Genomic DNA, 17,128 nt, shown 5'->3' on the forward strand with positions numbered 1-17,128 from the left:
ATATAATATTAACATAAATTGGCATAATTTTGAAAATATCAAATTGGAATGCCTTCCAAAAAATTTAAATTGGATTGGAATTTACAAAAAAAAAAAAAAATTTCTAAACTTTCGAATTTTTGAGTTTCATATTTGATTCGAGTTTTACAAAATTGAAAATTTTCAAATCGGAATCGGTCGAATTCAGATTTTTAGATCTAAATCACACTCCTAGTTTGATCGCGTGGTGCAATAGGAAGAAAGACAATAAAAACCACACCACCAGATCTAAATCACACCCCTAGTTTGATCGCATGGTGCAATAGGAAGAAAGACAATAAAAATGACATCACCAAACACAAAAAATGCGCGGGTAAATGTTCACCCGATTAGAGACTCACGGTCAATAGACAGATCCAGATCCGCTGTGCAGGTAGTCAACAACAAAACGACGCTGTTGTAGGCTTCTTTCCATTATTATTAAGCCACCGATTTGTGACCGTTAAGTTTTAAGTCCATGTCATTATTTAGTTTTCACTTTTCAGCCACAAGTTTTGAGTTTCCTTTATTATTCAATTATTAGCCTATTAGTCAATCGTTTAACTTTTTTTTGTTGAGAATTTGACTTTTAATAATATGAATTATTTATGTTACTCTTAAGTCTTACCTCATAGAAAATATTAATTATTTTAAACATGACACACGAAATGGCACAAAGGACTCTTACGTACCATTTAACTGAAATTTATAGAACGAGGCACCTGACGCATACACCATCTTATATAATCCTTATATTTTTTCATTGTGAACTGAATTCTTTTTCTTCTTTTTGTTTTTATTACTTCAATAATCTTTTGTTGTTTCCTTTTCTTTTTATTTTTGCTTATTTTCTTATCTATTCCTCTTAATTTTTATTTTTAGGATATAACATATTCTCTAGAGACTAAACAAGTAAACATAACAAAGGTGTATATTCTCATGAACAACTCTTGGAAACTACCTAGTGATCGAGAGTTAAACTAGTTAAAAAACTATAACAGATTACAAAACTTACACTAATCGAATTAACTTCTCTCTCTTGCTCTCTCTTACTCTCCCTCTCTCTCTCACTGATCCCTCTCTCTCCTCCTCCAAACCGCCTGAACATCTTTGCAAAACACATCATGATGTGGAAGGCAGAAGCCGATCACCTAATCTTCCATGGTGCCAAAGAGCCAATTCATCCACCTTTGCAAGACCACGCTAAGATCTTTACGAAGTCTGCACTGCAAAAATTTGAGAAGAGCCGCAAAGAGTCGCGAGCTTCAAAGCTTGAAGCAAAGCTAGCACGGATGCAGTGGTGTAGCTAGGAATTTTACTCATTGGGGCAAGTTTTAACTCCTAGTATATTCGACAAAAAAAAAACTCCAGTATATTAACAATAATTTTTTAAAATTTCTTCCAATATCTTAGATAGATATATATATATATATATCAATAATCAATTATTCATATTAACTCGATCAATTTTTTTTTACATTGATAGTGTTTTTTTAAAAGCACTTACATTAGTAGTTTTTATGCTAGCTCATTGAGACACAAATTTATATTTTGTTATCATAAATTAGAAAAATAAGTTTATTATGATCAACTTATCATGTAAAAGTTATTAACGATCACTTTTTTTTCTTTACAAAATCACATTTAAAGTGTTAAAAAATATTGCACAATTTTGTGGACTTATTAATTAGCACATGTAATTGATACGACATAGTTCACATCCAAAGTTATTTGTTCATCTTTATTAACTATATATATCTGTTTTGTAACACACTTTTAATAGTTTTATTTAAAAAATGATATTTTTAGATTTTCGAAAATTTTTATCAAACTTCATAAGAGCAACCTATAAAAAACACATATAATATTAATATTGATTATATGCTTAAAGATAAGTAGAAAAAATTATTGAGCCAATCAGCCAATTGACCTCCTTTTAGCCTAACTCGTATGAATTCATTGTTATTATAAAATTTCACACTAGGGTGTAGCCCAGTTGAAAGGAACAATGAATTAATCCCCCCGCACCAATATGTCATGTTCATAAAATCCATATATATTTTTTGAATGAATAGAAGAGACCTCAAAATGATCAATTCGAGATTAAACAAATCCATCCAAATTTGTACTATATTTATCAACTTCATTGTCAATATATCATAGGGATAATTTTCTAAATATGACACATATTTAAAGGTCAATTCTATTTCTGGACACATATTTGAGGTTGTGTTAATGAAAGACATTAATTTATCTTTTGTATCAAAGAAGGATAATCTTTTACTTTTGTTACTAACTCCCTTAAAATTAAGGGTAAAATTTTCATATCTTATTAAAAACAATTTTAATTCAATTTTTTTATTAAAAACAGTAAAACTAAAAGCAGAAAAAAAAAAAAAAAAAAAGCCCGACCCCTCCCCACCCACCCCTTCCCCAGCGGCAGCCCTACCCGCCGGCGCTGCCCACCCTTCCCCTTCTCTCTGTTTATTCCTCTTTTTCTCTCTCTTCCTCTGTCAATCTCTTCCTCTCTGCTTTCTGCCCACCCCCTCCCCACCCTACTGCTGCACCCCCTTATCAGCGCCTTGTGCTTCCGCAAATTGCTCGACGACGATCGACAGTTCCCGGTTGCCGGTGACTGGAGAGAGTCGGAACGAGTTGGTGAGAAATGCGAGTGAGAATTGAAGGTGTGTGAAAATCTCAAAGATTCAGATCTGGAGCAAAATGGGTCGTTGATTTGAGGCTTTCGGGTCAGAATGAAAATGGGTTCTGCGTAAGGGATGGATTTTTTGCATAAAAGAATGGTGTCAATGGGTGAATACCCATTTGGGTCTGTGGAGAATTCGAAAAAGTCTAATGGGACAGAAGGAGAGGTTGGGTTTTGTTGTTGGTCAATGTCATTGTGAAGTGGGAGATCACAAAGGGAAAATGCATCTTCTTGATCTTCTTCTGGGTCTTGTAATTGGAGGTTGTAAATGGTGGAGGGGGTGGGTGGGGAGGGGTCAGGCTGGAAGGGGGTGCGATCTGCACCTCCTTTTTTTTTTTGCTTTTAGTTTTACTATTTTTAATTAAAAAATTGAATTAAAATGGTTTTTAATACAAAATGACAATTTTACCCTTAATTTTAACGGAGTTAGTAGCATAAGTAAGAGATTGTCCTTCTTTAATACAAACGATAAATTAATGTCCTTCATTAACACAAATCTAAATATGTGTCCTGAAATAGAATTGACCTCTAAGTATGTGTCCTGAAATAGAATTGACCTCTAAGTATGTGTCATATTTAGAAAATTATCCCTATATCATAATGGCTAGTATGAAGAACAAAATAGAAGGAACAAGTGAGAGACAAAACATCCAAGGGTTGGATTTGAACCTTCACTTGTGGATATGTTGTTTCTCACTTGTCCCTCATAGTAGCTGGACAGGTCAACATATTCTAAAAAAAAAAAAAAAAATCCTCAATATCATTAACAAAAAAAAAAAGCTATAGGGGTCAGTTGACGCCATTGCCCCTAGGGACCCACCATGTCTTCGCCACTGCCTCTCCTAACCTCACCCTCACCAGCCATAATTTGGACTAAGAGGAGGTGCCTCTCCCAAAACCTGTGCTCTTGGGGCCAACGATGTCGTTGGTGTTGCGAAAAGGGGTCGTCGGAGAAATCGTCGGCTGGCAATGAGGTGGAGGGGTCACATGAGAGTATATTGGGGGTAAAATGGTCATATAGCAAAAGTTTGGGAGCCAAAACTTTTGCTATTTAAGGGTAAAATGGTCATGCCACACTTTTCTAATGGGCCTTCACTGACCTTCATTTTTTTTTTTTTTCTAATAAGCCCAAGCGCACTTCTATATGTTTTTACAGCTTATTTCATTGTTGTATGATAACTTCATTGTTTTGAATGCACAATTGTTTTTCTCAAGATATTCACAACAATAAAAAAACATCTTTACATAATTAGAATTACTTTCACAAACAAAAAATTAAGAGAATTAACTTGTTCTTAAGGTAATTAATCATTAAGTATCTCTAACAAGAGTAAGCATTTTTTTATAAAGAAGGCTGCTATTTGCACATCCCTAAATTTTTTTTTGCACACCCTTTCTGAAAAAAAAAAAAAAAAAAAACTCAAGAAAAAAGACCATTTGGCCCTTCCCTCACCCACACACCCCCATCCACATCTCCCCCCCGTACACACCCCCACCCCACACCTGCAAATTTGGCCCTCCCCTCACCTGCAAATTTTTTTTTTTTTTTTCTTCTTCATCGTCGAAGCCCACCCCCCACCCTTTCTCTTCTTCTTCTTCCCCCACCCCAACCACCTCCCCCCGAGCCCTCCCCTCCTCTCCTCTCCGACTCCTCCCCCCGAGCCCTCCCCAATCCCTCCTCCCCCTCCTCCCCGCATGCACCACCTACAAACAGCCACCACATTCTTCACCTTTCTCTCTCTCACACCCAAGCAGACAGCCAAAAAAGTAAAAAAAAAAAAAATTGCAGCGGGTTCGGCGGACCAGTGCCGAACCCGGTGGTTTTGTTCGACAGGTACCCGCTGAATAGAATAGGATTGTTCGGTGGGTACCTACCGAACGAAACCATCGGGTTCGGCACTGGTCCACCGAACCCGCTCCAATTTTTTTTTAAAGTTCTCTTCTCTCCGGCCAGCACGCGACGGTGAGCTAGCTGGAGGAATGGAGGTGGTCGTGGTCGTGGTCGGGGGAAGAAAAAGAAGAGAGAGTGGGGTGGTCGGGGTAGGGGGAAGAAAAAGAAGAGAGGGTGGGGTGGTCGCCGGTGGTGGTAGGCTGCTTGGGGATGGGTGTGTGCCGGAGAGAGGAGAGGTGGGGAGGGGGTGTGTACGGGGGGGGAGGGGGGAGATGAGGATGGGATGTGTGAGTTTTGAGTGTGTGTGTGTGTGTTTTTTTTTTTTTTTTTTTCTGTTTAGGAAGGGTGTGTAAAAAGAAAAATGGATGGGGGGTGTGTGGGTGAGGGAAGGGCCAAATGGTATTTTCTTTTGAGTTTTTTTTTTTTTTTAAAAAGAGTGTGCAAATAGCAGACCTCTTTATAAAATGAACAATACACATCAACTTTTACCATTGCAAAAAAATATATAATTATTCACTTGGATTTACACATGCAACACAAAAGAAACTATTTTATATTTTATGCGTAAAAAAAATTATTTAGAAAATATGTCATAATATATTAACAAAAATAATAGAAAAATCGAAAAGAAAAATCAATTCATTAGAGGTGAGGGGGGGCCTGTGTCCCCCTGGTCCCTATGTGGCTCCGCCAGACGGATGGCTCGCATGAGGGAGGAGCTGGAGGCGCATCTTCGAGAGCAAGCCGATGACGGCGCCGCTGGGCCCTAGGACATCGGAGATAGTGTGGTTCTATGCCTCCATTTGAAATGTCATTTATGAATCGTTTTAGACTGATATGGGACGTAAAGCCGTGGTTGTAGTTCTGTTGCATTGTTTAGGCTTTCTTAGGCAGCCCTGTTTGGGTGTTAGTTTGGTAGACTGCTGATTCAAATTGTCTATTTTAATATAATTGTCTATTCAAATTAACTTGACCAAGTAATCAAAATCAAAAGTGGAAAATTACCTTTTCTAATATATCCTTATTTATTCTTTTATAGGATGCCCCCCCTCCCACTCTGGTGATATAACCATATCCTGCCCGATCCTACTGATGTACTTCACTACTCTCCTCTGATTTAGTATATCTTGTGTTTGAGAATTTTGGTATGTGCTTTCTTCCAAATATGACTCTTCAAAAGTTTCCTTGAGGATGAATTACAACCATTGTATAACCACATGCAGGCTGAGAAATCTGAATGTAGATTGCTAATAACGATGAAATTGATAGGATTCAATTGATTATATACGAACTAAAAGAAGCCTAGCTCACAAAAAAAGAAAAAAAAAAAAAAAGATGCAGATCTTGCTGCTAAAAATTCAATATAAAATAGTGGAAACATATATATATGCTATTTGCTGCGCGCTTAATAACCAAGTTGTTGGTAATAAACCTAAATCTAACAAGTAATTAAATAAGAAAAGTGTGCTAAATGCTAATCCAGTCGTACGTTGATTTGATATTAATGTATTCAAATTGTTCAGCTCTGTTCAATTATATTGTAAGTACATCAAAATAGCATCCAAATACTTGGACACATCAACCTTGCCTTGGGAGCCTTTGACAAAATTCACACACTTGATCAACATTGACTCAAATACTCTAAGCTAACTTAATGCTTACAAATTGATGTTTTGTCTTAGGAGTAAGGAAATAGCCAATTACAGAGTTTACATTAACATCATCTTTGTGTTTCCAATTTTCCATTAGTTATATATTTGATGCTTAAAACTTGTACCTTTTAAAAGAAAAATCTACCTCAAAGTTTGTTTATGCGCTTCTGATTGATAAATCTTGAGATGTACTAGATTGATTTTTAGTTTGCTATATTAATTAAAGGTTTACTGATTAATGGTGTAGAATCTTGGTTTTTCTCCCTCATGGGTTAATCTCAATTATTATTCTCATGTTCAATCATTAATCACAATCAGATTTTCTCCAACTAAGTTAGATTTAAATTAATTTTAGTTTAATTAGTTTCTTCCATCTTCTATCATGTGGGTTTGACTTCGTGTTATTATAAGTCTATACTCTAATAAACTCATTAGTTTGCGAGTAAATTTAAAACACATCATTTGTATGACATATAAACACATCTAATACCCTAAATAGTCAAAAGTTAACCCCATCAACATCTAAGGATGAAGAATTGTTTATCTTAACAACGACAAAGTATTCATAGACAAATTCCTTTGCCTTCTGAGCTGAGCTCGAAATCCCGCTTGATTGACGCCCATACTATAAGTGCATTCTTTATATTGGAATTCAATTTCCCAATATATTAGCAAATTAAACCTACATTTTTAAAACAAAATATAGACACAATAAGTGCATTCTTTATATTGGGATTCAATTTCCCATTTTCAGTAATTCAAGATGTTGCATTATGACTAGTTTCGACTCTTTTGAGTTGGTAAATTAATGTTATGCCAAATTTCAGTGCAATAGCAGCATATCAAAAATTAAAACTACAGTTACAGAGTGCAAAGCTTGATTGAAAAAAGGACTTAATCAACATATGTGGAGAAAGGTGAGGCTGCAAATCTGCAATCAGACACTTTATTCTGATTTCAGCACAGCTTGATCAGCTTGATGTGCATTCCATTATAATTAACAACATGCATATTATCGATGTGTCTGATCAAATCACAAGGGAAGGTTATTACTCCAAGGAACTATTACATGGGGCATTGCTTTGTAATCCAGCTCACCACTAAAACCACTATGTTTATATTGCTAGAAAAAGAAAAATTATATGGTGTTAGTGTTAGCACAAGACAACAATATTACAGTACAGGCTTATCATGTGTAGTAAGTGAGAGCCTTTAAGATATTTTGGCATAGAACTATAGAAGCTGCTTGAGCGGCTGTGGTTAAAAGTCTTGTACATTTTTCATGAAAACATGCATATATAGCATGTCATTTTCAATTCGTGAATCTTTGAGATTGAGGTCCAAAAGGGCCATACGTTCGTGATGGTAGAAATTGTGAAAGCATTAATGCTGAAAGGGACATGAGTGGGGTGCTTATTGAAAGAGTGGGGAGTCTCTGGTGTGTATATTGGTATATGAAATTATGAATACCAAGGAAATATCCAATGAAAGCCACAAATGAAAAGAACTGGATAAAATGATTAGCATCCAAGACTTAAACTGAATGGTGAAAACTGGCCAGACAACCTTGTAGGCTGTGGAAGACCTTTAAATTTATCCATTCATCGATATAATTAATTGTAGCTGATTGAGCCATATATGCTACATAGTCCTACTTTATCTAGCTAGCATAGGCCCCAATTTTGGTTGAGCTCTTGTTCGATCATTTCTCGCTATTTATATGTTCCACATAGGAAATTTTTTTTTACGTGCTGTAAGTGCATACAATAATTTCTCACAATCACTTTCTAATGTAACCCATTATAATGAGAGAGATGTTGCGTATGTATCATGTATGCATGTATTTTTCGCCACATAGAGCAAGGCTTGTAAGGGTAGCATTTGGTTTAGACTTTAATCAATAATTGCATGAACTTTTGCTAACATTAGTGACTAGTAGTTCATACATGTAGGAACGACTCATAGTTGATGCATAAATCGCATGAATGATTGATGTTAGTATTGACTTGAGTTTTAGTTTTTTTAACTCCCAATGTTCTATTCAAACACCCCCACCCTAAAATAAACCCTTTGATGTTATGAATCAACCAAAATCTAAACACTAAATATTATGCATAGTTGGCCTTTCCAAATTTTGGCAAAATTTTCTAGAAGTCCTTAGTGCTGTAATTCATACATGAAACTCATATATGTGTATGTCATTTGAGTGCAGAATATGATGATGATGCAAATTGCAATGCAACAACATACCGAAATTTATCTAAATTGAATATACTTTTTTGTCGATTTGGAATGCTTGACCAAAACGTGCTTAATGAAAGACAAAAATAAGCGGCTAACTTGACCTCGTTATCTCAACTTCTTCAACTGTTTCTTGGTTTGTACTGAAACTTCGATAAAAAGCTGCATCATCATGGGTTGTCCAGCAAGACCCAAGACTCACTCAACCTTTAATGGTCATGAAATTTCATTAATTGATGGAGTTGGTCTTTGGTATCACATACAACTGCATCTAATAGTGAAAAATTTGCATCATAATAGTAGCAAAGTAAGTAACCTCATCAACATTTAAAGATAATATGGCAAGAAAAATAAATTGAGATAATACTATTATGTATTATCCCATGTAAAATTCCTTTTGCCTCCCCAATGCTCCAACATGATTTAATTTAGTCAAATAGAAAATGAATTAGTACCATTTGATGTATCTTTTAAATATTAAATTATTAATAGAGGAGTGTTTTGTTCTTATAAGAAATATTATTTTCCCCCATTTTTTCTCTCTATACTTTTCAAACTTACGTGACTTTCATATATTGGAGTCTATAAAAAAAAACTTAAACATAAAAAGATAAACTACGAAACATATATTGGAAAAATTATAGGGTGTAACTGATATACCGCCACGTGGTATAATCAATCTAACGTGTAAATGTATTATTGGACGATGTAACATATAATATTAATAACATCCACTCATATTATAACACATACACTAGTTATAATACATGCCAATATATTGATTATACAAAATAATTTCTCCATATATTGGTGCCACTTAAATTAGAAAACGAAAGTTGGAGAAAAATAATTTGAGGCAATAAGCATTTTCTTGTTTCAATGTGTGTTTCAACATTGTTATTCTTATTTTCTTCATGTAATTAATTTGGATTACACATTAGAAGAAGTCACATCTTATAATTAACCGTCCGATAACCTTTTCATATAATTACCAACATGATCAAATTTATGAACTGTAATTCGTGATAAAAAAACACCTTTAATCTGTGATTTATAATTAACAACATGATCAAATTTATGAACTGTAATTCGTGATTTTCTTAACTTATTTTGGTAGGAATAACGTAGGCGACCGTTCGTTACAAACCACCAGTAAAATTCTAAAAACGGATTGTTGGTTGGTGTAAAATAAAAAAACAAAAAAAAATGATGGTTGGTAAAATAAAAAAGACAAATGCTATATACGGCGTGGAATCGACATCCTAAATAAGCGCGTGAACCATCGATTCCACCTATGACCTATCCTAACAGACCATCTGGTCACCATAAAAACCTACCCAACCACCACAAGTGTAAAGCTTCAGCTTCTCTCTCTCTCTCTCTCTCTCTCTCACTCACTCACTTCGTCGTAACAACAAAAAAGCAGTAAAACCGAAGCCAAGACCAAACCCGAAAGCTCACTCTCTCTCTCTCTCTCTCTCTCTCTCTCAGTCCTTGAGTTTCGCTAGCGATGGCGGTGGCCTCCACATCTCTCGCCTCCCAACTCTCAGGCCCTAAATCCTTGTCCACCTCAATCTACTCTGGCCTCCGAAGATCGTGCTCCAAACTCGAACCACACTCTCACTCTCTCTCTGCTACCCAATCCCTCTTCCAACAGCTTCATTCCCATCTCCACCTCTCCTCCTCCTCTCGCAAACCCTCCAGAGGCGTCGTCGCCATGGCCGGCGCGGGAAAGGTATATCATCTTTTTCTTTTTCTTTTTCGTTCCTTGCGTTTTGTTTGGCTTCCGAGAAAATGCAGAAAAGAAATGAAGGATCTCCGGACTGCGATCTTATTCTCAGAATGCGGTTGTTTTTCACTTGTGAATTAGAAATCGCTAGAAATTTCTGGAATAATTCCTGCCATGTTCTAATAATTATTCGTATTTGTGGATTTTCATTTTTGAACTGTTCAAGGTCCGATTTTTCTAATTAATTGTTTTTTTTTTTTTATTGTGAATGCAGTTTTTTGTTGGGGGAAACTGGAAGTGTGTAAGTTCTCTTTGCCAACAATGCCTGCTTGACTAATGTGTGTTTGTCTGTATATATGCTTAGACCATCTGCAAGACTGCAACCGTTCTCTAACACATCATCAATTTTGGAGTTTCATAATAGCATCTTCAAAAATTTTCCCTCTGTAAAAATTTTGAACTTCTCCTTTGTTTGATCTTCAAAATAGTATCTTTCAAAATCATTCCATCTCTCAATTGTTTTTTTAATATAAAAGCCAACTCATCACCGCCCACTTTAATTTTGGACTTTTCAATTCAATTATTTTTATTTGTTAATTCATTTAGTCTAAATATTAATGGTATTGGTATATCATGAACAAGAAAATATTTCAAAACACATTCAATGTTGCTCTCATCTAAAGATTGTTGAGACCTTTCTACATATCTAGATCATCACTCTACCAATAAACAATCTTTGCTAACTATTGGAATTGCAGTGAAGGATGAAAAGGATAACTAAATTATGAGAACCTGGAGCTAAGTTTCTTAAAATCAAATGTGGAATTGAAGAAGAACCATAGTTTCTTCCTCATATTCTTTTCCTTGTTCAACTTATTTTGTACAAGAAACCAACTGTGACAATGTAACGTTCTAAGAGGTTCTCAATGCCTAGTGTAGGATGATTCTTGTAAATTTCAATTTGGCATTGGTTGTTTTTCAAGTTCTCCTTTTCCTTATTTGGTTTCTTTGGAAAGATGTATCAAATGTGTTATTTTTGCCAATGCCTTATGTTTTTTTGGTTAATTGGATGCTTCTCACATCAATTTGTTGCAACATTTTTAAAAAAACATATGTATATGTTTACACAAGACACATTCCCACCCCCTGGCAATGCCTTGACCATGCTGCTACCATGTGTTTTCATCAAGTTTTCTTACATTATTTATTATAGTGCATTCTTTTGGCATTCATTTTCCAATCTTTGGATTATCCATTTTCTCTAATATGTTTTCTTAGCTTGCTTTTGTTGGATATTGAAGATGCAATAGGTATTCAAACCTTTTAATATGGTTTATTTTCTTCTTGTGATGTTTTCATCTTTGCTGTTTCATTTAGAATGGCACAAAAGACTCTATCAGCAAGCTAGTCTCTGACTTGAACAGCGCAAAATTGGAAGCAGATGTCGGTGAGATAATGTTGATCTTCAATACATACCTGTTTCATTTGCAGTAGATTTACTAGATTGTGCTAGTAATCTTGTCACTGACACATGAATTGGTGAATCACCAAAATCTGGATAGGAAGATTACCCTGCATGACTGTAATTGAAAAATAAGTTTGTAAATATATGACTTAGAAAATAAAGAAGTGATAAAATTGTGACTAAGTAAGACACTTGGACTGTCATGGTATTTATATAAATGAAGGTGAGCTTTTGTTTACTGTCCAAAGAGGTGTTGGATATCATATGGGAGTGTAAGGGTGGCATGTCCAATATATTATTTTTTCTGTACAGAATGGTGTCATTTGTATAATATATTATATATTTGTATTGTTTTCATTTATATCTAATTAATAGCAGAATGTTTTTAACTTCTGATTTTCTTATAAAATATACAGATGTTGTTGTAGCACCACCATTTCTTTATCTAGATCAGGTGAAGAACTCATTAACAGATCGTATTGAAATATCTGCTCAAAATTCTTGGGTTGGAAAAGGTGGGGCTTTCACAGGAGAAATCAGGTTTGTTTGATCCTACTTGTTAAAATTTCATAGGCATTTGACTTTCACAGATATACTTTCATTTTGCCAATAAAAATTTATATTTTGTTGTGTTGATTGTGGACCGTTCTCATTGTTGACATGCATCTCTAATAATTCTGTCATGAATACATTAGCACACTTCTGTCCATATTTTCATTTTAATGAATTCACATAATTACTGTAATTACCATTTCCATTTGTAGTGTGGAACAGTTGAAGGATATTGGCTGCAAATGGGTTATTCTTGGGCACTCTGAACGGAGACATGTAATTGGTGAAGATGATCAGGTGGATGTTTCATTTTCTCTATTCATGGAGGTTTCCTAGAGAAAATGATTAGTGTACATTCTGATCTATTGTAAGTATTTGACTGAAGTTTTTAAACTACAGTTTATAGGAAAGAAAGCTGCCTATGCCTTGATTGAGGGTCTTGGAGTAATTGCCTGCATTGGTGAGAAGTTAGAAGAAAGGGAAGCAGGGAAAACCTTTGATGTCTGCTTTCAGCAACTTAAGGCTTTTGCAGGTAACTTTGCCATGCTTTTTCCTTTTATGATTGTGCAGCTAATTTTCGAGTCCTGTTTCAAGATGAATAAACTTGTCCTTTGTACATGATTTTGCCTATTATGTGCAGATGCAGTACCTAGCTGGGATAATATAGTTATTGCTTATGAGCCTGTATGGGCCATTGGGACTGGTAAGGTGGCCAGTCCACAACAAGCTCAGGAAGTACATGTAGCTGTTCGTGATTGGCTCAAAACGAATGTGTCAGCAGAAGTTGCATCTAAAACAAGAATTATTTATGGAGGTATCTAGTTTCCTGCACCTATCTTCTGAATGGTCATCCCTTTCTTACAAATTCCGCGGTTCCACCTCTGTGATTGAGCAACAGAAAACACATATACACTGCAACTTGTTCATTTCATATGTCTTTAGACCCTGCAAATTGTTGAGTTTGGTAGTTGGCTTGGTAATAATGGCATCATTTATGGAGTTTACTACTGTGAGATGTAAAGAACTTAGAAACATTCAACCTGCGCCTTGTCGTTGATTTAAAATTTAGTTTGGCTTTCTCCATTTAACCACCTTTGAACAACAGCTTTTGTTTAAACATAATGATTAGCTCAGCTGCTTGGAATATTCTAGCCTTAGCTTTGAATGATATCTGACTGCTTCTAGCAATGTAACTAAGTTTTGATATCATTTCAGGCTCTGTCAACGGAGGCAATTCTGCTGAGCTTGCAAAGGAGGAAGATATTGATGGTTTTCTCGTTGGTGGTGCTTCCTTAAAGGTATACACCTGCAATTATTTGCTTTAAAATTTCAAAGATAAAGGCTGAAAGTGTTATGTGCTTTAGAACTTTTTCTTTTTTGCAATTTTGTCTCAAATGATGCTCACAAGTTGAGTTTTCTTCACCCAGGGTCCTGAGTTCGCTACTATTGTTAATGCTGTAACATCCAAGAAAGTTGCAGCTTGATGATGGTGACTTCGGCAACAGGAACAAATAAAGGGCGATGAGAAGGTACCTTGAGTTTGAAGCGTGTTGTAACAAATGTATGACGGTATGAGCCAGTCTATCGTACGGATTTTTTTTTTTTTTTTTTGAAGTTTTTTCCCCTTCATAAAGATAGGAAATATCTTCTATCTGTTTTCCATGGGATGCTTCTCGTCTTGTGGACACTAGAGCAATACAAGTCATATTAGTCATTTTCAGTCCTAAACTGAGGATGTCATGTTTTCCCCCATCTCATTTGTCCATAATGTACCCATCCACTTTAAGATGACAAAGCGGCTCTCCTATCGTATGACTGCTTGTGAAGTAAGTTAATACATGAAAATGAATAAATAAATGCAAGAGATTTCCAAGCGGAAAAATACAGAAAAAAATAATCAAGGGTGAGGCAAGAGAGAAGAAACCAGGAATTATTGCCAAATTTTAAGACAGACCAAAAATGAACTTTAGTTAATAATCATAACTGGGTTTTGGACAATTTTGCCCATCATCTTGTTAATGCTTCGGAATACTTTTTTTTTTTTTTTTTTTTTTTCACTTTTAAGAAATTTGATGATAACTCTTGTTCTGTTTGTCACTTTAGATTTTGTCAAATACAGTTATCGTTATATGTGTGAAAATGTGGGCAACTGTGAACCATTGATTGGTACATATCAACGTTTATCAATCATCTACACGTGAATGGCCCAGACACTAACATTTCTAATACCGAATAATTCGTAGCACGCATACTGCATTAAGAAACCAATTTGGTATCAATGACATGTGGGGAGCATAAGTTCAAAGTAAAAGTTTGTCTAGCAAAGCCTACACTCAAAGCATATATGCCAAAGCCAACAGTCCCAACACCTATTGTCAAAGGCAAGCCAAACAAACCCATCACCACCTCTTAAACTCTTATATACATAGACCTTGTTGCAAGGAGACTTTCAGAGAGAGAGAGAGAGAGAGAGAGAGAGAAGAGAAATTAAGATGGAGTGGTTCTACCCTAGGAGGAGGGGTCCAGAGTGGAAACAAGGGTGGACTAGCCAGACCCTGGCCTCTGTCTCAGCACCACCACTACATTTGCTCACCATCTTTGTCATTGTCATTTCCTTGCTATGGCTTTCTCAGTACACTGAGTACAAGGCCCAAATGCAAGACAAAGCCATTAACTTCCAGCTGTTCCTAATGTTGTTGCCTATTTTCTTAATATTTTTGGTGGCTTCAAATTCTTCTAGTACTGGATGGTTCAACTTTCGGCTCCAGCGTGGACACCATGAGTCGACTCACCGAGCTGGTGGCTCGCCATGGGGTGTTGCCATCTTACTGGTGCTGCTCTTGGTGTTGCTCTCTTACCAATCATCGTTTCACTCCAAGTGGTTTGGACCTCTTTGGAGGTCAGATTAGTTATGCTTAATTTGTTAACATGTAATGGGTTGAATAAACGATCGAATGTTTAGAGTCTCGAATTTGAACTCTTGAGGAATATTGTGAATGTAGCAAATATCCACTACATTTTAAGAGTCTGTTTAGGTTGGAGTTTGAGTGGTGTTTTTAAATTGTATAGAAAAATAAGATAGTGAAAGAAGACAAATGGAATAGAGATCCATTACACAAATCTCTACTTTTTTCTTAGTGGAAAAATGGCTGAACATCTTTTTTCTACAAAACGAAATAACAAAGGTAGAAATAAACAAATCAACAACATACTCCAATAATGCATTAATCAAATTATACTCTAGAAACCTATAGAGAACATCTGCAACTTTTTGTATAACCTCATGGGAATTGCAGTGAAGCATTAAGTTATAAACAACCTTCTAAAAAGTAAGAGAAAAGATTTTGAATAATGGTGAATGAATTAATAAGAAAGTATTCACATTGATATGGACACAACTCAAGGTCATGCAACCACGAGCAGATGAAAAAGGGGTTTGTTTGAAGAAGTTGTTTGGTGTGGACATGCATATGGAGAATCTATCATGTTTCTCCATAGTAAATAGCCAAACAACTAATAAGAATAAGTAAATAACAGTTCGAATTACATGAATGCAGAAAATAGTAACAAGAAGATGCAATTAGCATGGGAATTTCAGGCTATCCCTCGAGTTCTTGCATGTGTAAGTGCAACACATGCATCAACAAAATCGTGGTCTATAAAATCCGTGGAGAAAATCTGCAACTTGTCTGCACAACCCCGAGCGTAGCACTGATTTATAAACAACCTTGCAAATGCATGAATCCGGCGGGTCACAGGCTTAACACACACAACTGGGTTATCAGGCTGGGGTGTCACTGTATTCTCTACCCTATAAAAGAATTTCCTCGACGAAATTGGTGGCTGCTCACTCAAGTAGTTGAGATTGCTTTCGAATTTGTTCCATGGCAAATCCGTGTCAATCCAATTATCCTTCAAATGCCAAGAATTCCACAAAAGTCCCCCTAGCTTTGGCTGAGGCGAATTCCTTGGCTTCCACACACATATGATTCTCTTTGGCACCAACTCCGCAATTGTCTTGTTAAACACATTGTCATCCTGGTGAATGAGAACATCTCCAAGTTTTTCCGCCAAGTACTCATCAAAGTCAGGAGGGTCTTCATGTCCATATTCAGTGCGGACCTCAAGTAGTATCATCTCTGACCTTGTTTCAGATACAAATCTCTTGACATCACTGATCACAACGTCAACGTGGTACGTGGAAACTCGAAAATCCTTCTGAACACGAATATCGAAAACCCTGGTGCCTAACACAAGCTGCTGGTAGATGGACAGAGTTTGGCATTGGGCAAAAGGCCTAGTGATGCATGGAATTCCAATCTTGTTGGTTGCAGAGTCATGTGTTCCCGGCCACACGATCTTGTTTATGTAAACTTTCTCAGGGTTGAGGCCTGCCATCCAATTTTTTCTATCCGGAGGCCTGTAGGCACAAGCTGGGAAGTCTACGCCGCTGCTGTCCTGAAGATCATACATTGTTCTCAACTCAGTTGAGATCGCCTTACGCCGCTCTACCTGTTTAGAGACATGGGAACCCATTTTCCAATAAGAAAGAAGAAGAAGAAGAGTTAATTCTTCCTCTTCTTCTTCTTCTCTTCTTCCTTTTCTGGATTGAATAGGGTGTGCAGAGAAAAATGTGAGGTTTATGGGTTATAAAAGGAAGCATCATAACCTCAGACAACAGAGTTTATATGGCAGAATTAACTTGTACAAAACTGATTATTATTGTTTCTCTGCAGAAAAAATGTTCTAGATTTTGGTTTAAAAAGGAGCTGTATTATCTTTTTCTTTGTTTTGAATCATTGGTGGAGAGTTATAATCGACATACCTCTTCTATTGTTGATCCACTTGTATGGCTAGTTGTTGGTTTTGATATCTT

The 17,128-nt window shown here is 36.0% G+C and overlaps 3 protein-coding genes across 3 annotated transcripts; 2 read left to right on the plus strand and 1 right to left on the minus strand.

The window, feature by feature from the left end:
• The first annotated feature begins 9,878 nt into the window (after nt 1-9,878).
• TIM (triosephosphate isomerase) lies at nt 9,879-14,004 on the plus strand. The gene is made up of 9 exons (XM_086252889.1): nt 9,879-10,241; nt 10,510-10,536; nt 11,613-11,682; nt 12,117-12,240; nt 12,465-12,549; nt 12,652-12,784; nt 12,893-13,066; nt 13,468-13,550; nt 13,680-14,004. Exons 1-9 carry the CDS (start codon nt 10,017-10,019, stop codon nt 13,734-13,736), a joined length of 978 nt encoding a protein of 325 aa, XP_086109015.1. The 5' UTR covers nt 9,879-10,016; the 3' UTR covers nt 13,737-14,004.
• A 671-nt stretch (nt 14,005-14,675) lies between these two features.
• Nucleotides 14,676-15,275, plus strand: LOC147276454 (uncharacterized). The gene has a single exon (XM_086255316.1). The coding sequence runs from the start codon at nt 14,745-14,747 to the stop codon at nt 15,159-15,161; it is 417 nt and encodes a 138-aa protein (XP_086111442.1). The 5' UTR covers nt 14,676-14,744; the 3' UTR covers nt 15,162-15,275.
• A 483-nt stretch (nt 15,276-15,758) lies between these two features.
• On the minus strand, nt 15,759-16,898 carry LOC147276455 (uncharacterized). Its single transcript, XM_086254967.1, has one exon. The coding sequence runs from the start codon at nt 16,786-16,788 to the stop codon at nt 15,847-15,849; it is 942 nt and encodes a 313-aa protein (XP_086111093.1). The 5' UTR covers nt 16,789-16,898; the 3' UTR covers nt 15,759-15,846.
• Between the last annotated feature and the right edge of the window lie 230 nt (nt 16,899-17,128).

The sequence above is a fragment of the Dryas octopetala genome, chromosome 8, assembly GCF_963921425.1.
Source record: "Dryas octopetala chromosome 8, drDryOcto1.1, whole genome shotgun sequence".
NCBI classification, from domain to species: domain Eukaryota; kingdom Viridiplantae; phylum Streptophyta; class Magnoliopsida; order Rosales; family Rosaceae; genus Dryas; species Dryas octopetala.